At 36.8% G+C, this 27462-nt stretch overlaps 1 protein-coding gene and 1 pseudogene across 1 annotated transcript in view; one reads left to right on the forward strand and one right to left on the reverse strand.

Annotated features, from left to right (window-relative positions):
• Window positions 1-27462, forward strand: part of LOC101708592 (cytochrome P450 2C55) — a 53803-nt gene that overhangs the window by 6768 nt on the left and 19573 nt on the right. Inside the window, exons 4-7 of the mRNA XM_004838543.4 lie at window positions 5337-5497; window positions 15472-15648; window positions 17218-17359; window positions 19951-20138. Of these exons, the coding sequence (XP_004838600.1) occupies window positions 5337-5497; window positions 15472-15648; window positions 17218-17359; window positions 19951-20138 (668 nt within the window). The remainder of the gene's footprint in view (window positions 1-5336; window positions 5498-15471; window positions 15649-17217; window positions 17360-19950; window positions 20139-27462) is intronic.
• LOC101708256 (SH2/SH3 adapter protein NCK1 pseudogene) lies at window positions 6557-8054 on the reverse strand (annotated as a pseudogene).

Consider the following 27462-nt stretch of genomic DNA (forward strand, 5'->3'; position numbering starts at 1 on the left):
GACTCCTATGAATCTTATGTTATTCTTCTTTGCATCATCTAGCAGCTGTTAGATTGATTTCTCATTGTCCCTTACTATCTTTAATAAATTTTTGTTTTCATTGTTCTTAACAGCAATCCTGTCTTCTATATCTGATATTCTGTCTTCAGATTCTTTTAGTCTGCTCTGCATGCTTTCAATGGAGTTTTTAATCGCCTGAATATCTGTTTGAATCTGTTTCATGGATTGCATTTCTTTCTTATGTTGGGTGACCATGGTTTCCATTTCTTTCTTATGGTGGGTATTTATGGCTTCCAGCATGTTTCTGATCTCATCTGTTTTCTTATCTGTTTCTGCTCTAGAGCCTCTAATCATGTCTCTCACTCTGCTCACCATGTCTGTATTTATCTGGGAGATTATTTCTGCTTTGAATTTTTGTAGAGCCTCATGCATCTGCTTTGTTACTTCCTGTGCTATTAGTTCAAGGCATCCAGTGGTTTATTATCAGGCTTTTCCACCTCATTCCCCCCATAATTTGCCTTTTGTGGAGTGGAAGCCTGTGTTTGTGCCTTGCTTAAATGCCTTCTCATTTTTGGTTTTGGTACTGTCCTTGGTTTAATTCCTGGGTTGATACTTTAAAATTGCTTAATGTAGGTATACTTGTTGCTTGTGTTTAAAACCCTTGTGGAATGATTGCTTTTCAGAGATGCCTTCCAAGTATAGCTTGTATTTAGGTTTTGAGACTCTAATGACTCTGAGGCTATTTCATTTTCATTGTACCAGGAAGGAAAAGTGATTAGATCAATCACAACATGTTAGGCCAAATGATACGATCAGCAATACCATAGCATCAAGTATAGCTTAGAACATGACAATTTGTGGTAGTTATTAATCTATCACATTTAACTGTGTGAATTAAATAAAAACTGAGGACCAACCCAACATGTTTCTAGTGAATAAATAAACTCTTCAGTATAGCAACTTTACTCTTCAGGATGGAGAGTTAGAAGGAGTTGGGGAGGGAGGAACAGGTAGAAAGATCAGGAAAGATTAGTGGTGAGGCCAGAAGACACAGGAAAGTCACACAAGCTCTAAGAAATTGTTAAAGGCAAGAGGAAAAGACAGAATGAAAGAACTAAGATGTGAACAGAACCACCTAACAGCAACAAGGGGTAGATACTGTCTTTACTTTCCTTTAAAATTAATGATAATCAAGAGAGTGAAAAAGAGAAGGAAGGAAAAATAAAGGATAAATCTGAATTCAGTGCAGAAAGGAACAAATGTGGAGATGAAGAGCAATGTGGGATGGGGAGACAATGAGAGAGAGAGAGAGAGAGAGAGAAAAGATGAAAAAAAGAAAAACAGGAAGAGAAAAGTAAAATTTGAAGAGTAGAAAAAAGTAAAAATTAATTAAAAATAAGAAAAATTTTTTTTTTCTTTTTTGCAAGTAACAAAAAATAAAAATGAAGGGGCTCATTCAGGGTATGTCTCTGCTGTCACAGTAGGCAACATAGGCAGCCATGTGCATATACAAGTCAATGAGTCTCAGCAAGCCAGTACCAGACCTGTGAGATTGAGGCATATTTCTGGCTGCTAGTCCCAAGTTGAGCTCCCTGTCCTCCTGCAGGGTTGAACTTTGCAAAGTTCTGCTGCAGGTTCCAGTTGCCCTTCCGCTGAAGATAGTGCAGGTTCCGATGGGAGGTGATGATCCCTCCAACTTACCAAGTGTGGTTGTCTGCCTTTATTGTAGAGAGTCTCTACTTTTCCACTGAGCTTCAGTTTTCATCGAGGAGCCTGAGAGGCCCTCTTTCTGTTGCTAACTTCTGCTATATCTTGTGGCATTCAGGACAAGGGCCTTTATAATCCCCTGTGCCTCTGTAGTATGGAACCACGTAGCAGAAGAGCCAGAAGCCCAGAGGCGGGGTGGGGGGATGGGGTGAGACTGGGCCTTGCATGTACCCGCGCCACTAACTGGAGCACCAGATGGGGCCAGGGCTCCAAGATGTGCCTGGGACCTCACCGTGGTGTGGGCGGGGCCCGGGACGGAGCCAGGGAGCTTCACGCTGCTTGTCTCACCTGCTTGTGCTGGCTGGTCGCAATGGGCAGAGTGTCGGATGGAGGTCCCGAATAGTTTCTCTAGTGTGAGAAACTGAAAGTGCAAGTAAGGACTAAAAGGTATAATAGATAATGTGAAAGAGGAAGAAAAGGGGCAAAGGGGAAGGGGAAGTGGAATGGGTAGGTGAAAGGAAAGAAGGGAATGGAATTAATACAAGAAAATGAAAACATGGAAACAAAGTCTTTGTAACGGGGAGGAATAGATGGGTTGAAAGGAGGACAGGGGAAGGGTGAAACATAGGAACCAGGAGAGATTATGTAAAGGTGCAAATTTCCAGTGATGAATGTCAGTATATTGGATACCTAAAATGTACCAATAAAGTGACTAGAATATGAAAAAAAAATTGGATTTTGTGCTAGATCTTTTATGATAATTATTAACCCTCCCCCACTGTCCAATCTACTCATTTATGAAGTGCTTCTCACAATGTATCTGACTTTTGGCATGGATTCTAAGTTATTTTAATTTTTTATTATCTTTCCTAAATGAAGGGAAAGATTGAAAATCTGATTTGCAGTATATCACATATATACTCACAGAAATCTTGAATTGCTAATGTCAAATTTTCCCTTTTCTTCCAGGGGAAAGTAAGAGCTTTTCTGAAATCTTAGTGTGGTTGGTATTTCAGTGAAGAGGAACCTGATATAAGAGCTATTAATCACAGATTTCTATTATTTAATTCCCTATTGTTTCTTCAGCACATTTTTCATTCAAGTCATCATTATTGTTCCCAGGTTCTCAGGTGCCAGGGACTCCTTTTAGAGATTCTTTCTGGGTTCTTCTTGTCCTGAAGAAAGTATTGGATAAAATAAGCATAAAAGGTAGTAAGATTTTACATTTATTAAAGGTAGAAAAAGAAACATGCTCTCCAGAGCGAGTGTGGACCAATTAAAAGCGAGAAAAGAAGTACACTCTACAGGGTGAGAGTGAACCACTGTGAGAGAAAGCACAGTAGCTCAGAGCTCAATAGTGACAGTCTTTTGTATCTCCCACTCATGCTGATGTCAGGTCTAGGCTGTCCTATCAAAATCCTGCTTGAGTTATCACAAGAAAAATTGAAGATCACACTTTCTGATTGGAACTGTTTTTCTGTGTATGTCCTGGAACACCCACTTGCTCAGCTGGCTTGCCACACCCTAGTCTCCTGACTCATTATATCTATGATGTGTGTTTGGGGGCTTTCACATAAAAAATTTATTGATGATTTGGTTGCAACAATTTCATTTAAATATTTCCTATATAAAATCTTTACTCTGCTTTATTTTTCTGTAACATGATAGAATTGTCTTAAATGAGTTTTAAATTAAAAAACCTTGTAATAACAGTATTCTGATGATAACTATATTGGACAATAATCATGAATTCCACAGAGTGCAGGCTTCATCCAAATAAATTAAAAATGGAATCTGGTTTCCACTTCACTCCAGAAAGAATGGCTGCTATCATGAAATCAACCAGTAACAAATGCTGTCAGGGCTGTGGGGAAAGAGGAACACTGCTCCACTGCTGGTGGGAGTGTACACTGGTGCAACCACTGTGGAAATCAGTATGGAGATACCTCAAAGAACTAGGACTGGAAGTCCCATTTGACCCCACTATTCCACTGCTGGGGATCTTCCCTAAAGAATTAAAAGAATCATACCACAGTGATATATGTGCACCCATGTTCGTAGCAGCGCAGTTTGTAATAGCTAAAACTTGGAAACAGCCCCAATGCCCATCAACTGGAGACTGGATCAAGAAAATGTGGTTTTTTTTTTATAAAATGGAGTACTATTCAGCCATAAACAATGAGAAATTAGAGACATTTATAGCTAAGTGGATGCACATTGAGGCAATACTCTTAAGTGAAATAAATAGGACACAGATGTGTAAATACCGAATAGTTTCTCTGGTGTAAGAAACTGAAAGTGTAAATAAGGGCTAAATGTATAATAGGTCATGTGAAATAGGAAGAAAAGGGGCACAGGGGAAGGAAGTGGGAGGGCTAAGGGAAAGGATAGAAGGGAATAGGATTAATATGAGAGAATGGAAAAATACGAACAAAATTTTTGTAAATAGGGAGGGCTGGAGTGGTTGAAGGGAGGGCTGGGCAAGGTTGAAAAACAAGAACCAAGAGAGACTATGTAAAGGTGCAAATTTCCAATGATGAATGTCATTATATTGTATACCTAAAATGTACCAATTATTAGAATGAATAATCGATAATGTAAAATAGGAAGCAAAGGTCCAAAGGGGTAGGGGTAGTGGGAGGCACAGGGGAAAGGAAAGAAGGGAAAGGAAAAAATGATGAGAAATGGAAAAAATGGAAATAAAGTCTTTGTAAATAGGGAAAGGTGGAGGGTGTGAAAGGAGGGCTAGGAATGGGGAAAAAGTAAGAACCAAGATGCATTATATAAAGGTACAATTCCCAGTGAGAGATGTAATTGTGTTGTATACCTACAATGTACCAATAAAAGAATTTAATACAAAAAAAATGGAATCTGGTGATGATGGAGACTATTTCCTAGAGCAGGAAATTTTATTTTTTCCTTTTTCATTATTGAAACAAAGAAATAGAATATGTTTATTAATTTAATCTTTTGTGTTTTCCTGTGTCTGTGATTTAAATTTGAAATGAAGATTTGTTTCACTTTTGGCAAACAAATCTTATTATAATTTGTTCATTTGTTTTTCTTTTCATTATGATAAGGATGATTTTTGACTTTTCCATTTGTTTCATCAAATACCTGTGTTTCCTGTACTCTCTCTTTAGTCTTCCTCTTTGCCTTCCATAGAGATGCGATTCTGCACTGATAACTTGAATTTTGAGGTGTTCTTAAAACTGGTCACTTATTTTCTTTGATCCTCCAAAACAATATGGACCTTGGGTAAGAAATATGTACACATAGGACCAGGAATTTAGCTCACTGGTTCTGGTGCCTGCCTTGCAAGCGCAAGGTCCCGAGTTTGATCCCCGGTACCCAAAACAAAACAAAACAAAACAAGAAATATGTACACAAAGATAGTGATATTTAGGTAAATTTGCAAAATGATTATCAAACAAGCTAGAGTAGAATGGTCAAATGAAATGTAGAAGAAAAAGTGATATGTTGATTTTAAGCATGTGAGAGTAATTTCTATAAGGTGAGTTCTATATCAGTATTGCTTTAGAGACTCTAAAATTACCATTGTTAGTTCAAAGGCAAGACTTTTATAAGTGTATTTTAACAGTCTTTTAAAAATGTTTCCATTTCCTTAGGTTCATCCTGTGATCCCACCTTTATCCTGGGATGTGCTCCCTGTAATGTGATCTGCTCCATTATTTTCCAGAAACGTTTTGATTATAAAGATGAGAATTTTCTTATCTTGATGCAAAAATTCAATGAAAACTTCAAGATTTTGAATTCCCCATGGATGCAGGTGAGACCAAGATATTTTCCTAATAAATCATTTGTACTAATTTCTTTGACAAGTCCGAAATTCTACATTAGTGTCCATTTCTCAAACATTTACTTCAAAGATTTGTTTATAAAATTTTGCCTAGAACATAGAATTAGATTCATTTTTGTTCTCATCCTCTCTCTTCCTCTCTCTCTCAGATTTTTTTTCTTGCTATACTCCCCTCCTTCCCTCCCTCCCTCTTTCTTTCTGTAGGCTATAGCTACTTGTTCAATGACTTCTCTCAAATATTATAAAAATGTTTATGCATTGTGAGATGTGGTCTCTGAATTCTCTGTTCCTTTTGCTTATGTACAGCAAGATTTGACAAAGATTTCCTTGAGTACAGCAATGTGGGAGAATATAGAAGGAAGCAAGGAAGGAAAGAAAGGAGAGAAAAGAGGAGGAAACTTCTTCTAGATTGTCTCTGTGGCAGGCACTTCTTGTCATAGCCTTTACTTGCTATTAAACAGTCTAGAAGTGAGCAGAGTTGAAAGCTTATGGTCTTTTCAGGTGCTTTCTTAGCCTTTGTCTTGCCCTGTGTAGGTTTCTAGCTTTTAAAATTCAGCAGTAGGCAAGTATGTGGGCACTTTTGGGTGTCTTAATTTTCCAAAAATACTCTCCTCAGCTTTCCTTCCCAGGGTTTCAGTGTTTTACCATGTGCCTTAACTATACTTGTTTGTTTCAGGTGGCCCTGGGTTGTTTAGTGGCATTATTATTTATTTTTTTTAATTTCTAATTTTCCATTTATTATTGCTAGTCACAGGAAAGATAACACTTTCCAAGAAATTTACTTTAGTATATGTCATGTATAGATATAATTTTATATGAAGAGAAATTGTGGCAGAACTAGCAGGGGCCTTTAGAAGGAAATACAAAAAAGGCAATAAAGGAATTCTTCCATACAGACTTCTGATCTGCATTAATTTTTTTCCTCAAAATACAAAACCTTAATATTAGAAGCAAAGAGAAAAACAGCAAAGAAGAAAACTTTAAAATAAAAGACCAAGAATAAGAAATTGATCTATACAGATGCATTGCATATATAATATATATGTATGGGCTGAGTGATAACAAAAATACTTATGTATTATATTCATTTCTCATTCAGAGTTAAAAACAGCAATTTCCAATCAAGCAGGATTGAACCAACATTTTCTCAGTCTTCAATTACATGAGGAATAAAGCTGTATTAACAGTCACTTCTGATTTGCAGTATCATGATAAATGTTTGACCAGATAAAACTTTTCTCCTTGTTCACTTGTAAAAATTGGTGCCTTTTTGTAATGTTCTACAAGTTCTTCCATGGTGCTGAATTTATGCTGCCCAATGCAGTAGAAGGTCTCTTTTAGTTGGACTTTAAAATGCTTGTTTATCCCTTGTGCTTTTAATGATACTGAAAAATCATTTGGCGAAGATTCACTATCCTGGATGAGAAAATCTCCTTCATGTCCCCTTTCATTTAATGCCATTTCTGCTTGATGTCTGGTAACTTTGCCATAATACCAAGGACTGCCAGCAAGCTTTTCAGTGAGTGAAGGCCTAATATAATCACACTGTGGAGGTGGTGGTTCGAAACCTGAAGTTAATGAATTATTCTGCATAGTGGTAAAGTAGTTTTTTGGCACCAGATCAACCATCCCATTGATCTTCCTGCATTTCCACCACTCTAGGCCATTTTCTGGCTTTTCAATAACATCCATTACATCGCCTTTCTCAAAATTAAGTTCTTCATCACTGGATGAACTGAATGGGTAAAGAGCCTGTACCATATGCAACACTTGCCCAGTATTTAGGTTACTGACAACTGCTGCTAATTTCTCTGACAGTGAACCCGCATGGTCACCCAAAGGACTGTCACCTTCCTCAGTTACATAGTTTGAAGGGAACCATCCAATTTGTCCATTGTAGCTACCCCGCCACCACTCATCACTGCATTTCTCCATGACAATCACTTTTGTTCCTTTTATCAATGGTAATTCATCTTCTCTCTCAGCCATGTAGTTAAATTTCACATAGGCAGGCGTGTAGAGGTCATAAAAACATTCCCTTGGGTCAACAAAACTGTCATTAGCAGGAGATGCAGAATCTGGAACACTAGGTTTTCTTTTCACTTTTCCAATGCCTAAGGTATCCTTTAGGTTTTTTACAATAGATGCTTTTTGAGCATTGTTTTTCCTTTCCACATAGTTAGAAGGCACAAAACCTGTTTTATTCATAGAATTTCTAACTCGTCACCAGGACTTAGAATCATCCAGAAGCCATAATCTGTCATTCTTCTTGATGTCCAGCTCTTGTTCTTGTTGGGTCACGTAATCAAATTTGGCTACTACTACCACTTCTTCTGCCATCTTTCAATAGTTTCAGCACTGCAATCCCATGTTTATCACAGCACAGTTCATAACAGCCAAGTTATGGAATCAGTCTAGATGCCTTTGTCTCTCTCTGTTCTTTCATTGAGGTTTATTCCTTCCTTTTTGGTAGCAATCACACAACAGCTTTCTAAAGCAGATCCACACGACGACAGTACTGCCCAGATTTCCTCACAATGAAGAAGGCGGCTGGGGTCCGAGGGAGAAGGGAGAAAGGCGCGTTCAGAATGTGTCCACAGTCCGCGGGCTCGGTTCGCTCCGCTGACCCCGGGTGGAGAAGGGTGAAAGCGCCTTATCTGCCCTACCACGTCCCTTCCTCCCCAGCTTCGGATTACGCCACAACTGGAAGCGGGATTTTTTTGAGGGACACATGGAGCGGCAAATCGCCGCACACCCGACCTCCAAGCCTCGCAGAGGCGGCGCTCCGAAGGAGGGGAAGGCCGCGGGGTCGCACCGCCCTGGGCCGAGGCTTGATGGTCGCGCGGAGAAGCAGTGCATACGTCCAGGCTCGGCTCAACGGCCTCCCCGCCCCCTCCGGCTCCGCTCGGCGCCAGCAGACGGCGTTCCCGGGCCTAACTTCGCTAAGAGGAAGCGTCGCAACGAGTTAACAGGCTGTGCGGATAGATGGGCGACTAAAGTGCTGTCTCCGTCTCTGGCAACCAGCAAGGCCGTCTCACCTTCCCCATGCCAGCCCAGGAGGCTCCAGTCTGCTGAGGAGGGCACCCAGACGCCGCCGCAGACGCCGGGATGGCCATTGCGGCTCGAGGCCTGCGCTCCGCTGGAGCTCTCGGGAGAGGAGTGGAGCATGCGCATTTAGTGGCATTATAAGGTTTGCAATATTGCCCACTGCCTTACTCCCAGTAAGTGATTATACAAAGACAAGTGCTTTGCTTCAGTAGTTCCAGGGGTCCTCAGCCAGGTTAGAACAAACAATCTCTGTTCCCTGGAACCCAGAACCAGAGGCCTCCACTGGGAACAGAGCTGTCCTTGTCAAAGCCTGGGCCAAGTCAAGGAGGAAGATGGGACAAGGACAAAAACAATGCCACAAAAATTTTCTACCATTTTTGTTGTGCACTCTCTTTTTAGAAACTTTTAAAAAATTAATACATGTTTGGACCACATAATGTTTACATTCCTTTTGTGGAGTTGGCCCACTCTCCTTTCGATTCAGTTTCCTTTTTGTTGTTGTGAACTCTTGACTATTTCCCCAAAATAAAGTTGATTGTGACAGTTTTTTTATTTTATTTTTGGTGCCAGGGATCAAACTCGGATCCTTGCACTTGCGCAGCAGGCTGCAAAACCACTGAGCTAAATCCCCGGCCCGATTGTGACAGTTTTTGCTTGATGTTTTTTGAAAATTTTGTGTAGGAATGGGCTATCTATTGTGCCAACTGTGAAGTGAAAGTTTGGACACCACAGTCCTGTCCAGATCTTAGCATCATGGCATTAACACCTTAGGAATATATCTGAGTCCATTATTTTGCAGGCAAGAAGACAATTGCCTGAATATAAGGGCTGGTGTTCAAGCTTATTGGTCAGGGATTTCCCTGCCAAACACCACACTGAAGCAGTTCTTGGCAACTTCTCAGAAGGACACCTATGGAGCTTTTGTTGAAAGCTTCCATTGTCCAGAGGCTTGTCTGCCAACCAACAATTAGAGACTTCTTCATGACCTTAATTGGCAGAAATACCCTAATTTAGGACATCAATGATAAGAATGTTTGGGCATATAGACACTGCTAGGAATCTCTGAACATTGTGGGTTGTTTGATCCTTTCCGCTAGGGTCCTAGGTGAGAAAGTAAAAAGGGGTAGGATGACAGAATGATTGGCTTTTAGAATGTATTATGCATAACTCCACATCACTGTAAGGCTCTCTGTTGTGCTAGCACATCCTACACTTGGCCTCAAATATAATTGTGTAACAATTTAACCTTTCTGGTGTACAGCTGCATACCCATGAAATGTTGAGTTGGGTTTTCATAGTATCTTTGCAACCCTCTGTGTTATAAAATTGTGACGCTATCTTTATTGGTAGTAGTAGAAATAGCATGGAGTGGCTCTGTATTCTATATAGGGTCGCCTAAACTTCCTTAACCTCTGTCTTCATCTATAAAATGAAAATCATAGCAATTCATGTTATTCTGTATTTCAAGTTAGAAAGTAAAGTAAGAGAAATGGTATGGAAATGTCTTAATATAAAAAATGTAAATAGTTCTACACATATAGGAAATTCTTATCTTCTTAGACTGTATAGTTTTCTCATTTAAAACTAACAATAGATGATTCCTTTATATGTTTAATGAAATGATTTTGCTCAAAATTTTAAAAAACATGAAAAAGATGAGAATTCTTTTTATTCACTATACTTCTATATATTTTTATTTATTTTTTTCTTTTATTTCCCCATTAAGTTTATTGGTACATTTTAGGTATAAAATACAGTTACATTCATCATTGGGATCTTGTACCTTTACATGAATATCTTGGTTCGTATTTTTATCCCCTTTCCCTTCACCCCCTCCACCCTTCCCTATTTGCAAAGACTTTGTTTCCATTTTTTCCTTTTCTCATATTGTTTCTTTTCCCTTCTTTCCTTTCCCCTACCCATCCCACTTCCCCTGTTCCTTTAGACCTTTTCTTCCTGTTACACAATATCAATTATACATTTAAAAATTATAATATCAAGATCTAGGAAACATTACCACAGATTTTACAGAATTTAAAAGGATATAGAAAGCATATTACAAAAATCTTTTTTGAAATAAATTTTGACAACTTCTAAGAAGTACCTTGGAAGACAAATTAATGAAACTAACTCTGGAGGAAATATAAAATTTCAATAGTACCTATTAAAGTATATTCCTAGCTTGAAAACCTACCTATATGACAACAACAGGCTCATAAACATTTTAACTGATAAATTATATGAAACATTTAAAGCAGAAAAAAGAAGGAACACTTCCCCCTCATTTTAGGAAATCAACATTGTGTTAATCCTAAAACTGGATAAGTATAATAGAAGAAAAAAGTATGAACATAGATAAAAATTTGTTTAATAAAACAAACTCTTAGAAGTCAGATCTGGCAGTATGTAGAAAGTGGTTTTATTATAGGGATGGCAGTGTTGTTTCAGCATTGGGAGATCCACCCCCAAAAGTCATCATTTTAACAGAGGAAAGGAAAAAGCCATATGATCCTGTCACTAGTTGAAGAAAAAGTATTGGACTAAATTCTACAGCTGTTCATAATAAAAGCTATCAGGAGACTAGAAGTAGAACAGAACCTTCTCAATAGATTAAAGACATGTACTCCATACTTCCCTCAAAAACACCTTATATGAATGGAGAAGATACAATGCTTTCTCCCTAGGGTGGGAAACAAGGGCAGATATGCCTACTCTTCATCTGTCCATTAAATTTTGAAACATAGGCCTAAATCAAAATAGTTTGGCAATAAAATGACACAATTAGGATAGGATTGGCAAGGTAGAAGCAAAATCTTTATATGTAGATGAAATGATCATTTACAGAGAAAATACTGAGAAATCTCTAGGAGCCCCTAGAACTTGTATTTGAGTTTAGCAGGATTAGAAAGCACAAGGTATATATAAAAATTCAGGTCTATGCATACTTGTTATAAATGAAGAATTGGATGTTGAAATTTAAAAGTTATGTAGGAGTACAAAGGACCTAGAAAAGTAAAAAGAAAAAGAAAAAAAAAAACCAATGTTGGAAGACGTTTAGTACCTAATTTTAAGACTTCCTCTAAAGCTACAGTAATCAAGGTAGTGCTGGTGTAAGGAAAGACATTTAGGTCATTGGAATAAAAAAGAAAATCTAGAAATAGAACCACTCATATATGGTCCACTGAGTTTTGAAAGACTAACATTAACATTTTGTAGAATATAAACTCAATTCAAGAGCAGAGGAAAAGATAGCGTTTTCGGCAAATGGCTCTAGAACACCGGGTATCTGTATATAAAAAATTAACCTCAACCCTTTATTTCCATACATAAAAATAACTTGAAAGGATCTATGAACCTAAATATGAAAGCCTAAAAGTACAAAACTTTAAGAAGAAATTATAAGGGAAAATGTTTATGAATTTAGGGTAGGCAAGAACTACCTAGGATACAAAAAACATGATGTATAAAAGAAAAAAATTGATAAATGAGATTCCATCAAAATGTAGAACTTTAAATGACATCGTTAAAATGAAAAGTAGTCCTTAAACAGACCATATTTACAATGCATATAACCTCTGACCAGAATATATAAAGAACTTTTACAGCTCATTAATAGACAACCCAATTAAAAAGTAGACAGAAGAAGGTGATAAATAGCCAGTATAGTACAAGGAAAAGGTGTGCAACGCTAGAATCAGAAAATACTGATCAGTACAATAACATGATTGAATTATACACTCATTAGGTAGATGAAGTTAAAAGTTTTTTTTGGTACCGGGGATCGAACTCAGGTCCTTCTGCTTGCGCAGCAGGCGGCGAAACCACTGAGCTAAATCCCCGGCTAAAGGCAACTCTTTTTTTGTTTTTGTTTTTTTTTGGTACCAGGGATTGAACTCGGGTCCTTGCGCTTGCGCAGTAGGCGGTGAAACCGCTGCGCTAAATCACCGGCCGAAGTTCAGGGTTTTAAAAGCCTCTCATGACTTTTTCTTTTTGTTGGATTCTCCCCCTTTGCGTTTAATTTGTCATGCCCAATGGATTCATTCTGCTGGGCTTCCTGGGGTTGCGATCCTCATTGTCTTTTCCTAGGATATTGTCTAAAATTTTTGGAGTGCTGGTTTGGTATTCATGAAGTTCCTAAGGTTCCCTTTATCATGAAAGTATCTTATTTCTCCATCAATTTTGAAAGATAGTTTTGCAGGGTACATCAATCTGGGTTGGAGGCTGTTTTCCTTTAGGGCTTTGGAATACATCACTCCAAGCTCTTCTTGCCTTGAGGGTTTGCATTGAGAAGTCTATTGTGATTCTGATGGGCTTTCCTTTGTATGTGATTTGTTTCTTTTCTCTCACTGCTTGTAGAATTTTGTTCTTCTGTTGAGTTTCTGGAATCTTAACAGTTATATGCCTATGTGTAGACTTTTTTTTTTATCAAGTCTAGTTGGATTCCTATATGCCTCCCTTATCTGTATGTCAAGTTCGTTTCCCCTGCTTGGGAAGTTTTCTGCCATCACTTCTGTGAACAGTTTTTCTATGTCATCTGCACCCTCTCCTGTTTCTTCCTTGACTCCAATCAGTCTTATGTTCTTCTTTGCATCGTCTAGCAGATGCTGGATTGATTTTTCGTGGTCCCTTATAATTTTGAAGCAATTTTTCTTTTCCTGGTTACTAATTGTAATCTTATCTTCTACATCGGAAATTCTGTCCTCATATTGGTTCATTCTGCTGCATAGACTGTCAATGGAGTTTTTAATCTCCTGGAAATCTGTTTGTTATCTGTATTATGGATTCCATTTGTTTCCTATGTTGGGATTCCATCATGTTCCTCAGCTCCTCTATTTTTTTTATCTGTGTCCTCTCTAGATTTATTAATCATGTTTTGCACTATGGGCAAAATCTCTGCTGTTATCTGAGAAATTATTTCTGATTTTATTTTTTCCAGATCCTCTTTTGTTGCCAGTTCAGGGAGTCCAGGTGGTTGAGTATCAGATTGTTCCACCTCTTTTCCCTTTGGGGTTGCTGTGGGTGATCTGGAATTCTGTTTTTGAGGCTTTTTTTTGTGTCTTCTCATTTCAACTGGGGGTGGGGGCTTGGGGTGTGTGCTGCTGGCACCCATGCAGCTCACCTCCTCTGCCCTGGGAGTGGTGGAATGTTGGCTGGGGAGCCTCCTCCTGGTGCTGGGATTGTCTCACCTTCTCCCACTTTTATATATTTAAAAAATTTTTAAAACTTTTAAATATTTTTTAAAATTAGCACTGTACATGATTGCAGTACATACTGTTTACATTCCTGTGTGGAGTTTGTACATGTACCTAATGCATCTTAATTCCTTTTTTCCCAGTACCCAGTTTTCCAGGAATGTGCCACAGTATTGTTAATGACCCCAAAGCAACCTATATATTGGTATTCCAAGCAATTAACACCAACAGCTATGTCACCTTGGCTATAGTAAAACCAGCATCATTTATAGTATCAAATACAAACCAAGTATCGATAAACCCTAGGAACTAATAATGTACCAACCTTAACTATAGAAAAGAGATATATAATTATAGTGTAAACACTAAGGCAAACAAATTCTAAGACAAACCAAATATTGACATACTATTGACCTATAGTAAGTATCTACTAATGGAACAACTTTACTTCTACTAACAATGAAGTTAGCTATCTAGAGATTCATAAAGCTTACTAGTATACTAGTATATTCTGTGCTAGTGTATACTAGGAGTTAGAAAGGTGGAAAAAGTGAGGAGGGAGCCCTACTGAGGTATAAAAGGAAATCAACAGTGTTAGAGAACAGTTGAGGAAAAATCAAGTGAGAAAAAGAAGAAAAAATATAAACAACAAAATACAAGAAATAAAAGAAAAATAAGAAGGAAGAGAAAAAAGAAATGAAAAAAGAAAAAAGGAGAGAAAAGAATCTAAAAGAGGAAAAAAAGGGTATAAAAAATATAAACCTCCAAGAAGCCTCATAAATGAAAGACAAAAATAATAAAAAGTAGAAAAATCAAGAAAAGATTGAGTCAAAGAAAAAAATTTCTATTTTTTTTTTGAGGGGCGGGGCCGGGGTTTGAACTCAGGACTTTGCATTTGCAAGGCAGGCGTTGGAACCACTGAGCTAAATCCCTAGCCCCCAAAATTTCTATTTTTGAACGAGCAGTTTCTTTTAAAAAATTTTTTCCCCATTAACTTTATTAGTATGTTTTAGGTATACAGTACAGTTACATTCATCATTGGGATCTTGTACCTTTACATGATGTATCTTGATTCTTATTTTTTCCCCATTTCCCTGCCCTCCCTTCACCCCCTCTACCCTTCCCTATTTACAAAGACTTTGCTGAGTGTTTCTATTAGCATACTAGGTATTGTCATATGTTATGTATGACTTCAATATACGTTTCTAATGTTTTAATTTTTAGCTTTTTCATTTTAAAGAATTGTGAACATATTCAAAGTAGTCAGACTAGTGTAATGAATGCCTGTATATTCATCACTTAACCACCATATTAGCCAATCCACAGACTAAAGCATATCCCACACATATCACTTACATTTGATCCATAAATACTTCAATATCTTTCTTTTTTTAACAAAACCAAGATATATTTGTCACCCTAAAAAAATCAATAATTTCTTACTATCTTCAAATAGCCAGTCTGTGTTCATATTTCCATATTTCATATTTGCTTGTGAATGTAATAAATCATTTTTTACATTATGGGGATGCATATGTTTCTAATTCAATAATTTTTTAAAATATAGGGTCTCATTTTGTTAAGACTCGTCTTGAACCTTGTGCTTAAGCAATCTTCCCACCACAGCCCACAGCCTCCTGATTTATTGGGATTACAGGTTTGCATCACCACATTGGGTCTAATGAATATTTTCTAATCTTTAAGGTCTGCAATATTTTCCCTGCTTTCATTGATTATCTCCCAGGGAGTCACAAAAAAGTACTTAAAAATTTTGCTCATATAAAAACTTACGTTTTGAAAAAAGTCAAAGAGCACCAAGAATCCTTGGACATCCACAATCCTCGTGACTTCATTGATTGTTTCCTGATCAAAATGGAGCAGGTAAAAGTAGTATTTTCTTGCATTTTGAGGATCATTGGGAAGTTCTGTACTTACTGGGAATGTGTAACTAGTCATATATGAAACACCCGTTAAGCACCTTAGTACTTACTGTGTGCATGGATCTGTAGTATCAGAATCCTTAAACAATTAGAACACATGAAATATTTTTATGTAGTAATATTCTGATAAAAGGCAAATTGCATGAGATCTTAGCCACACCAGGACGTTCTCTTCCTTCTTCAAAAAGGCAACAGTAGCATCTAAAGTGGTGGGGTAAGGGAGGGGCTCCATACTGACTATCTGCACTCTTGTTGGAATGGGGAGTGGCAGCTTGATAGCCAGAGAGGACACTGCTAGAAAGCCAGGAAGGGTACTGAAGCAAACTGTTCCAGTTCATGGTGGGGGAGGGGTTAAGGGAGAGCAAAGGTGGGGAGCAGCCACTGGTCAAGTTGTGTTCCCTTTTCAGGCAGCAGGAGAAAAATGAAAATGTCAGGCTCTTGTCTGTCTAGATAGTATGCAGGGGATTATTTCAATTTATTTAATTTATTTAATTTTAATTTATTTATTTAAGCATACTTTATGGCCTAAGTTATGGTCTATTTTAGAAAAAGTTACATGTGCTCTTGAGAAAAATGTATATTCTGTTGTTGAATGAGGCATTATAGATATCTGTTTAGTCCACTTGTTCAGTGGTGTAGTTTAACTCTGAGATTTCCTTGTTTTCTGTTTGGTTGACCTAGCCAATTGTAAGAGTGGGGTATTGAAGCCCCTACTATGATAGTATTGATGTGTATCTGTCTTTTAAAGTCCAATAGTTTTTGTTTTATGGAGTTGGGTGCCCTGACATTTGGTGTAATAGATATCTACAATTGTTATCTCTTCCTGTTGAATTGTTTCCCTGACAGTTCATTTATGTAGTGCCTATTTGTGTCATTGCTTCCATTGTCATGTATGTGTTTTGTGTAAGAAGAAGGAAAGAGAAAATGCATCAGTAGTTTTCTTCTGTTATATCGTTGACATGAAGTATTTTTCATGGCTAACATAATTGCAATAAACCCACAAAATGGAATTTTGAAACGATCAAGTCTTTGTAAATAGGGAGGGTGGAAGGGTTGAAGGAAGGGCAGGGGAATGAGGAAAAAAATAAGAACCCAGATATATCATGTAAAGATACAAATCCCCCCCAAAAAGGTACAAATTCCCAATGATGAATACCATCATATTGTATACCTAAAATGTACCAATAAACATAATGAATTAAAAAATAAAAAAAAGGAAAAAATGAAAGAAATAAGGGGTGTAGAAAATGAAGATCGGCTCAAACAATTCACATTCTGCCATGCAATGAAGTTTTATAATATTCTTTTCTTTTTTGTACTGGGGATCAAACTTAGGACCTTGGGTTTGTGAGGCAGGTGCTGGCACCACTGAGCTAAATCCCAGCCCTGGAAGTTTTGTAATATTAATAATATAGTGTCTATTTTTCAATTTTGTTTATTTTTTGAACTGTCTGTATTATTTTGTAATTTAATATGATGGTAACTAATAATTAGATGATAACAATTTTAGGAAAAGCACAGTCAGCATTCTGAATTTACTATTGAAAACTTGATGGCCACTGTAACTGACCTGTTTATAGCTGGAACAGAAACAACAAGCACCACCCTGAGATACGGACTCTTGCTTCTGCTAAAGTACCCAGAGGTCACAGGTATGACAACAGAGATGTAGTTGAGGAACTGCTAATCTCCAAACTTTTCTCCTAGTCTTAATTATTGAAATTTCTGTGCTATTAGTTATTATTTCTACAAATATGATGAAAGAATAAAAATGAGACAAATTCTGACAGATAGAGGAAAATGAATGAGAGAAGTGGGGTGTGAACAATAGCAAAAGCATCAAAGCTCTGGATTTTGCTGACAGCATACACTGAATAAAGTATCTGGATTTCATGGAAGGGGATGTGCTGCAAGCACAGGTAAAATTAATTGGCCTAGCATTGTATGTTAGATTTTGAAAGAACAGAGCACTTTGAATAGTAGTTATGTTCTGAAAACAGGAGGCTTTCCCTGACCAGGTACCCTCTACCTGTTCATTAATGAGGTAACTCTTTTCACCTAAAGGAAAGAGAGGCTCTCTCTCTAGAAAAACTGAGCCTCAGAGACCTATTTAGGGACACGAAGAGACAGGGAAAGAATGTGATTAACTGATGAAACTAAGGGTTATGTAAGAGTCCACTCAGTTCCAAGGCCATTAGCTCTTTTCTCCATCTTGTTCCTGAAATTCAGCAGCCAGTGTAAACTCCAGAGAATGAGTAGTTCTAGTGGAAACATCTCTTTTTCTGCCATCTAGAAAGAAAATTCTAACCAAATGATAAAGTGAATGAAATGAAAACATTCATCCCATGACACAGAATTATGGAGTTTTAGAACTCAGGTTTAAAGCAGAAAATCAGTGAAACTTTCAGGCATAAATCAGGTCATTTATGAAGATTAAGAATCAGAATGGTTACACAGTTCTCAAGAACAGCTGTCATCTTGTGTATTCATAAACAAAGGATATTTTTATACTTAGAAGTTGGCAAGAAAGTTGCTGTTTTTTGTTTTTTAGAAGATACTAAAAAGATGTGCTCCATCCAAATGTCTGAAACAGAGGTGGAGGAAGTCATGGGCTCCAGGAATCAGGCAAGCTCATGGAGGAGGATGAGTGTCAGGGAGGCCATTGGGCACCATGCCTGGAAGAGACCATGTAGAAAATTGAGGTGTGAGGGAAGACACCAAAACCAAAAGAGAAATGGTCAATTATTTGATCTTTTTAATAATAGAAAGTTATTGCTAGAGGTTTGAAACATATGTGAGCATTTGCAATAATTCTATACTTGCATCTAAAAATTAAGAATTGAAATAGATACTTTTAAACCCAAAACTGAAGTATAATTCTAGGTGTTTTACTTGTGAACAAGATATCTGAAGTCATATCAATGTATACAATGAAGCTATAATATGAATTATGATATAATTACATTGAGAAACATGGAGTGACAGAAAGTGTGTGTGTATGTGTCTGTATATTTTGTATGAGGCGGTGATGGAGATGTAAGTCCTCATCACCATTACTAGGAAGTTTTAGAAATTGTCCAAAAATAGTACTATCAAGTAGTAGAAATAGGTATTATTTATAAATGTGAACCTAAATTGTAGAAGAAATTTCTAGAATGTTATAGTGAATGCCTTTGGGAAATGTGAGGATGCGAAACATACCATTGCAAGTTGCAGATAAACACACACAACACACACAAACCCATCCACAATACATATCTATTAGTAGAATTCATTGTTTTTTGCTGGAATACTTCAATCTTTATTGTTTATAATTATTTGGGTAACATATATACATATGTACAAAATAACTACTGTCAGGATCTTCTTTTATAATTTCATTTGGTTTACAAAAACAACAGTAAAATAACTTAGGTCACTAATACTGTATAAAAATAAAACTGATTAAACAGTTGTAAAGATCGGTATCTTACAGTGTTATAGACTATTCATCTGTTGTGAAAGAATATCTTGATCTACCCAGAGTGATTCTTACTGTGCTAAATCTAATTGCAAAGTGAGAAATTAATTGAGTAATTATAAGTACCACATATAATTCTCAATAGAATCATGATGTGAAGCTTAAAGCCAGGGCATCATTCCACAATGGTGAAGGGCTTTCTTCTTCTCTAACAAGAAGAGATGTCTTTAACTCTAAAACTATTAAATTTCCAGGATATGAAAACCACTTGCAGTATTAGATAAAACAACTTTTCTTTCTTTTCAGACACCTGTGGTAGCCTTTTAAAAGTTCAGTTTGGTTAAAAAAGTAAACAAAAATTACTGTCCTTCATTTGGATTTTTCATGAGTTAAATCTAGAATTGAATTTGGACCATTAAGGACCATTATTACTTTTATATGAAGTTAATATGTGTTCTTCATATGTGTTCATTCATTTCTGCACAGATAGTAATTTCTGGAATCCATGTGTATAAGATATTTAAATATTGAAATATTTCATCATTTTTTGGTATTGATTATCATGTAGAGTAATGTCTAGGTATGTGCAGACTTATCTTAATGCTTAGGTTGTAGGAGAGTTATATGTATACATAACATAGCAATTATCTATCTAATTCTAGGTGTACTGATAACCTTATGATGCTGTTGGCACACGTTCATCATGCTTCACATAAGCTTGCATTGCTATGACAATTGTACCTTTTTCTCTTATTCTATCATTTCTTTATTGTGTCTTATCAGCTAAAGTGCAAGAAGAGATTGACCGTGTGATTGGCCGACACCGGAGCCCCTGCATGCAAGACAGGAGTCACATGCCCTATACAGATGCCATGGTGCATGAGATCCAGAGGTACATTAACCTCATTCCCAACAATGTACCCCGTGCAGCAACCTGTAACCTCAGATTCAGAAACTACTTCATTCCCAAGGTAAGCTTGTTTCTGTTACACTGAACTTCAGTGCTCTCTTATAGTTCCCAAATTCACCCCATGGTTTCAATCCTCTACCAACACAAGATAATATAAGTGCAAAACTCAAATGTGTGGCACCTTGATAGGCTTTGTGCTGTTTTCAGTTTGAGGTTAAAAAGTTTATAGTATGTTTTGATAACTGGCATTTTTCAAATTTATTCTGCTTTAATAATTGTTTTCTGGCCCTTGTTAGTTGTTTTTATCTCCAAATAAATGTTAAAAATTCAGCTTTTCAATTTCTCAAAAGACTGTTCTGAGATTGTTATCAGGGTATATTAAATATATAGATCAATTTGGAAATTAGTGATGTCATGACGTTAAATCTTTCAACTTATGGACATGATTATGTTTTCAACTTATTTGTTTTTTAATTTTCTTGGTGTTTTGTTTTTAATACAGTAGCTTCCACATCTATTATTTTTCCTAAGTAAATGAGGTTTTTGAGTTTATTGTACTTATTTACTTTTTAAGATGCTCTTTTTAGTATGCCCACATGAAAGTATAATTTATTATTTTGATAACTTTATCCCCAGAAACCTTGCTAAATTCACTTGAACATGGTAGTTTGCTGGTTTATTTTTCTGTGTGCATAATTCTGTTAGAAAGTTTAATACTTGTTTTATTATTTTCCAACTCATAGATAATTTATCTTTTTTTCTATTTAGTTTATTGGTACATTTTAGGTATACAGTACAGTTACATTCATCATTGGGATCTTGTACCTTTACATGATGTATCTTGGTTCTTATTTTTTCCCCATTCCCCTGCCTTCCCTTCACCCCCGCCATCCTTCCCTATTTACAAAGACTTTGTTCCATTTTTTCCTTTTCTCATATTTTTTCTTTTCCCTTCTTTCCTTTCTCCTTCCCCTCCCATGTAGCCTATTCCTTTAAACATTTTCTTCCTATTTCATAATATCAATTATACATTTTGATTCTTATTTACACTTTTAGCTTTTCACAACAGAGAAACTATTCAGTATTTACACGTGTGTCCTATTTATTTCACTTAAGAGTATGGCCTCAATATACATTCATTTAGTTATAAATGTCTCTATAAAAATCCTAGTTGTTCGAGGTATCTCCATACTGATTTCCACAGTGGTTGCACTGGTCTGCACTCCCAGGATTGGAAGTCCCATTTGACCCATCTATTCCCAGGCTGCATATCTTCCCCAAAGAATTAAAAGAATCATACCACAGTGAAATATGTGCACCCATGTTTATAGTGGCACAGTTTGTAATAGCTAAAGCTTGGAAACAGCCCAAGTGCCCATCAAGTAGAAATTGGATAAACATGTGTTTTATTTATTGTTTAACTTTTTTTGGTACTGGGGATTGAACTTGGTTCCTTGTGCTTGCGAGACAGGCAGCGGAACTACTGAGCTAAATCTCCAGTGCCCCGATGTGTTTTTTTTTTTAATAAAATGGAGTACTACTCAGCCATAAAGAAGGAGAAACTAGAGACATTTATAGCTAAATGGATGCATATTGAAGCCATACTCTTAAGTGAAATAAATAGGACACACATGTGTAAATACTGAATAGTTTCTCTAGTGTGAGGAACTGAAAATGTAAATAAGGATTAAAACAATTAAAATGAATAATTGATAATTTGAAATAGGAAGAAAAGGTCTAAAGGGGTACAGAAAGTGGGAGGGCAAGGGGAAAGGAAAGAAGGGAAAGGAAAAAATATGAGAAAAGAAAAAAATGAAAACAAAGTCTATGTAAATAGGGAAGGGTAGAGAGGGGAAAGGGAGCACAGGTAATGGGGAAAAAATAAGAACCAAAATACATCATGTACAGGTACAAGCACCCAATGATAAATATAAACATATTGTATACCTAAAATGTACCAATAAAACAATTAAAGAAAAAAAAAGAAGTGTTCCTTTCTCCCCACAACCCCGCCAGCACTTGTTAATTGTCTGATTTCATGATAGCAGCCATTCTTTTTGAGAAGTGGAATCTCAGCATTGTTTTCATCTGCATCTCTTGAATAACCAGTGATGTTGAACATTTTTTCATATGTTTATTTGCTGTTTTTACTGTTTTGTCTGAGAAATGTCTGTTCATTTCAGATGCCCATTTTTGGATTGAGTCTTTAAATTTGGGAGGTCCGATTTTTTTGAGTTCTTTATTCTGAATAGTAGATGTTTGTCTGAGGAACAGCTAGTAAAAATTTTTTCCCACATTGTAGCTTGTTTCTTAGCTCTGTTGGTGGTTTCTCTTGCTGTGCAGAAGCTTTTTAATAAGATGAGATCCCAGTTACTGATTTTTTTGGGCTAGTTCCCATGCTACTGAGGATTTGTTCATAAAGCCCTTTCCTATGCCAATATCTTTGAGAGTTCTACCTATTTTCCAGCAACTTTAGTGTTTCTGTTTTAATATTTAGATCTTTAATCCACTTTGATTTTAGTTTAGTGCATGGTGAAAGGTATGGGTCTAGTTTTAATCTTTGGCAGGTTGAAATCCAGTTTTTCCAATACCACTTATTTATTTATTTATTTATTACTTAAATTCTTTTATTGGTATATTTTACGTACACAACACATTTACATTTCTCATTGGGAACTTGTACCTTTATATGATGCATCTTGGTTCTTATTTTTTAACCATTCCTAGCCCTCCCTTTATCCCCTCCACCCTTCCCTATTTACACAGACTTTATTTTCATTTTTTCCATTTCTCATCATTTTTCCTTTCCCTTCTTTCCTTTTCCCTGCCCCTCCCACTACCCTTACCCCTTTGGACCTTTTCTTCCTATTTTACATTATCGATTATTCATTTTAATCATTGGTACATTTTAGGTATACAATATAATGACATTCATCATTGGAAATTTGCACCTTTACATAATCTCTCTTGGTTCTTATTTTTCACCCTTGCCCAGCCCTCCCTTCAACCCCTCCATTCCTCCCTATTTACAAAGATTTTGTTCCTATTTTTCCATTTTCTCATATTAATCCTATTCCTTTCTTTCCTTTCCCTTACCCCTCCCACTTTCTTCCCCTTTGCCCCTTTTCTTCCTATTTTACATTACCTATTATACATTTAGTCCTTATTTACACTTTCAGTTTCTCACACCAGAGAAACTATTTGGTATTTATACATGTGTGACCTATTTATTTCACTTAAGAGTATCGCCTCAATGTGCATCCACTTAGCTATAAATGTCTGTAATTTCTCATTTTTTATGGCTGAGTAGTACTCCATTTTATAAAAAAACCACATTTTCTTTATCCAGTTGATGGGTATTTGGGCTGTTTCCAAGTTTTAGCTAACACAAACTGTGCTGCTATGAACATGGGTGCACATATATCACTATGATATGATTCTTTTAATTCTTTAGGGAAGATCCCCAGCAGTGGAATAGTGGGGTCAAATGGGACTTCCAGTCCTAGTTCTTTGAGGTATCTCCATACTGATTTCCACAGTGGTTGCTCCAGTCTATACTCCTACCAGCAGTGGGCAGGGTTCCTCTTTCCCCATAGCCCCGCCAGCATTTGTTTTTGGTTGATTTCATGATAGCAGCCATTCTTTCTGGAGTGAGGTGGAATCTCAGGATTGTTTTCATTTGCATCTCTTGAATGACCAGTGATGTTGAACATTTTTTCATGTATTTATTTACTATTTCTACTTCTTTGTCTGAGAAATGTCTGTTCGTTTCAGATGCCCATTTTCGGATTGGGTCTTTAAATTTGGGAGGTCTGATCTTTTTAAGTCCTTTATAGATTCGAGATAGTAGACCTTAGTCTGAGGAAAAGCAGGTGAAGATTTTTTCCCAGATTGTGGGTTGTCTCTTCACACTGCTGGTGGTTTCTCTTGCTGTGCAGAAGCTTTTTAATAAGAAGAGATCCCACTTGTTGATTGTGCTAGTTCACGGGCAGCGGAGGTTTTGTTCATAAAATCTTTTCCTACACCAATGTCTTCAAGAGTTCTACCTAACCTCTGTTCCAGCTGATTCAGCGTTTCTATTTTAAGAGTTAGATCTTTAATCCATTTTGATTTTAGTTTAGTGCATGGTGAGAGATAGAGGTCTAGTTTTAATCTTTGGCAAGTTGAAACCCAATTTTTCCAGCACCATTTATTAAAGAGGCTATCTTTCCTCCAGTGAGGGTGTTTGGCTCCTTTATCAAAGATGAGATGGCTGAGTGTGTCTGGCATTGTTTCTGCATCTTCTAATCTGTTCCACTGGTCCTCAGGTCTGTTTCTTTGCCAGTAACATGCTGTTTTTAATCACAGTAGCTTTGTAGTAGAGTTTCAAGTTGGGGATTGTGGTATCCCCTGCCATGTCTCTGTTACCTAGAATTGCTTTTAGTGTTCTGGGTCTTTTCTTGTTCCAAATGAATTTTTGGATTGTTTTCTCAAGGTCTGTGAAGTATGCTGCTGGGATCTCAATTGGAATTGCTTTGAATCTATATAGCAGTTTTGGAAGTACGGCCATTTTCACTATATTAATCCTTCCTGCCCAGGAGCAGGGGATGTCTGTCCATTTTCTGATATCATCTTCAATCTCTCTTTTCAGAGTGCTATAGTTTTCAGAGAAGAGGTCTTTGATTTCTTTTGTTAGGTTGATTCCTAGGTATTTCAGTTTTTTGGATGCTATTGTGAAAGGAATTATTTGCCCTGTTTCTCTCTTAGTGAGTCTGTCATTGGTGTAGAGGAAAGCTATTGATTTTTGTGTGTTGACCTTGCAACCAGCTACTTGACTGAATTTGGTTATTAAGTCTAGAAGACTTTTGGTGGAGTTCTTGGGGTCTTCTATATACAGTATCATGTCATCTGCAAATAATGACAATTCTTCATTTCCTATCTTTATTTCTTTTATTTCTTTCTCTTGTCTAATTGCCATGGCTAATGTTTCCAGAACTATATTGAACAAGAGTGGTGATAGTGGACATCCTTGTCTTGTTCCTGATTTTAGTGTGAAGGATTTCAGTTTTTGACCATTTAGTATGATATTGGCTGATGGTTTTTTGTAGATGGCTTCTATCAGTTTGAGGTAGAGACCATCTATTCCAATTTTTTGTAGGGTTTTTAATCATAAATGCATGTTGGATTTTGTCAAATGCTTTTTCTGCATCTATGGAGATAATCATACGGTTTTTGTCCTTGACTCTATTGATATAGTGTATTACATTGATTGATTTGTGTATGTTGAACCATCCCTGCATCCCTGGGATGAATTCCACTTGATCAGGGTGTATGTTCTTCTTGATGATCTTCTGCATTCTATTTGCCATTATCTTATTAAGGATTTTTCCATCTATGTTCATTACTGAGATTAGCCTATAGTTCTCCTTTTCGGTTGGGTCTTTCTCTGCTTTGGGGATCAAGGTGATGCTTGCTTCTAGGAATGAATTTGGGAGTATTGCTTCCCTTTCAATTTCATTGCAGAGTTAAACAGTAGTGGCAATAGTTCTTCTCTAAATGTGTTGTAGAATTCAGCAGTGAAACCATCAGGGCCCGGGCTTTTCTTAGTTGATAAGTTTTTTATTAAGCTTTCAATTTCATTGGTTGATATTGGATTGTTTAGAATTTTTAGGTCTTCTTCGTTCAACTTTGGTAATTCATATGTATCTAGGAATCTGTCCATTTCTTCTGTGTTTTCCATCTTATTGGCGTATAGGTTCTGGAAGTAGGTATTGATGATCCTCTGGATTTCTGCTGGGTCTGTTGTCACTTCACCCTTTTCATTCCTAATTGCATGGATTTGGGCCTTTTCTTTCCTTTTTCTGATAAGGTGGGCTAAGGGTTTGTCAATTTTGTTGATTCTTTTGAAGTATCAACTTTTGGCTTCATTGATTTTTTGGTATCATTCTCTTAGTCTCCATTGCATTGATTTCTCCTCTTATCTTTATAATTTCCTCCTTGGTATGAGCTTTAGGTTTGTCTTGCTCTTCTTTTTCTAGAAGCTTGAGGTTCAGCATCAGCTTGTTTAATTGGGCTCGTTCTGTTTTCCTAATATGTGTATTCACTGCTATGAATTTCCCTCGTAAGACTGCTTTCATTGTGTCCCATAGATTCCAATATGTTGTATTGTCATTGTCATTTAATTGAAGGAATTGTCTAATTTCTTCTTTAATTTCCTCTGTGACCCATTGGTTATTCAGAAGTGTGTTGTTCAATTTCCAAGTGTTTATGAAATTTTTTGAGTTTCTTTTGCTATGGATCTCCAATTTCATCCCACTATGGTCTGATAATATACAGGGGATAACTTCAATTCCTTTGCACTTACTTAAACATGTTCTATGCGTGAGTATGTGGACTACTTTGGAGAATGATCCATGTGCAGCTGAGAAGACTACGTATTCTGATTTTGTGGGGTGGAAGACTCTGTAAACATCTGTTAAGTTCATTTGTTCAAGAGTTCAATTGAGTTGTAGTAACTTATTACTTATTTTTAGTCTAGTTGATCTATGTATTTGTGACAGTGGGGTGTTGAGGTCCCCAACTACAATTGTATTAGTGCATATATGACTTTTCATGTCTGTTAGTATTTGTTTTATATATTTGGGTGCACTAGTGTTTGGTGCATAGGTATTTATGATCGTCATCTCCTCCTGTTGGATTGTTCCATTTACAAGGATGTAGTGTCCTTCTTTGTCTCTCTTCATCAGTGTTGGTTTGAAATCTACTTGATCCGCAAAGAGGATAGCTACTCCTGCTTTTTTTTGGGTTCCCCTCACATGGAATATTGTTTTCTACCCTTTAACTTTCAGTCTATGCGTTTCCTTTTGAATTGTGTGTTTCTTATATGCAGCATATTGTTGGATTTTGCTTCTTGACCCATTCTGCCAGTCTATTTCTTTTGATTGGTGAATTGAGACCAGTAACATTGATGGTTATAACTGAAACATATTGACTTGTCATTGCCATGACTTTTTCTTTTTGTTGGGTTCTCCCCCTTTACATTTAATTTCTTATCCTGCCAGATGTGTTCATTCTGCTTTGCTTCCTGGGGTTGTGATCCTCAATGTCTGTTCCTAGGACACTGTGTAAAATTTTTTGGTGTGCTGGTTTGGTATTCACAAAGTTCCTAATGTGCTCTTTGTCATGAAAGTATCTTATTTCTCCATCCATTCTGAAAGATAGTTTTGCAGGGTACATCAATCTGGGTTGGAGGCTGTTTTCTTTTAGGGCTTGGAATATGTCACTCCAAGCTCTTCTTGCCTTGATGGTTTGTGCTGAGGAGTCTGCCGTGATTCTGATGGGCTTTCCTTTGTATGTGATTTGTTTCTTTTCTCTCACTGCTTGTAGAACTTTGTTCTTCTGTTGAG

Source organism: Heterocephalus glaber, unplaced genomic scaffold (genome assembly GCF_053883595.1).
Source record: "Heterocephalus glaber isolate CG9 unplaced genomic scaffold, H.glaber_assembly_v1.0 deba00001497, whole genome shotgun sequence".
Taxonomy (NCBI): Eukaryota; Metazoa; Chordata; class Mammalia; order Rodentia; family Bathyergidae; genus Heterocephalus; species Heterocephalus glaber.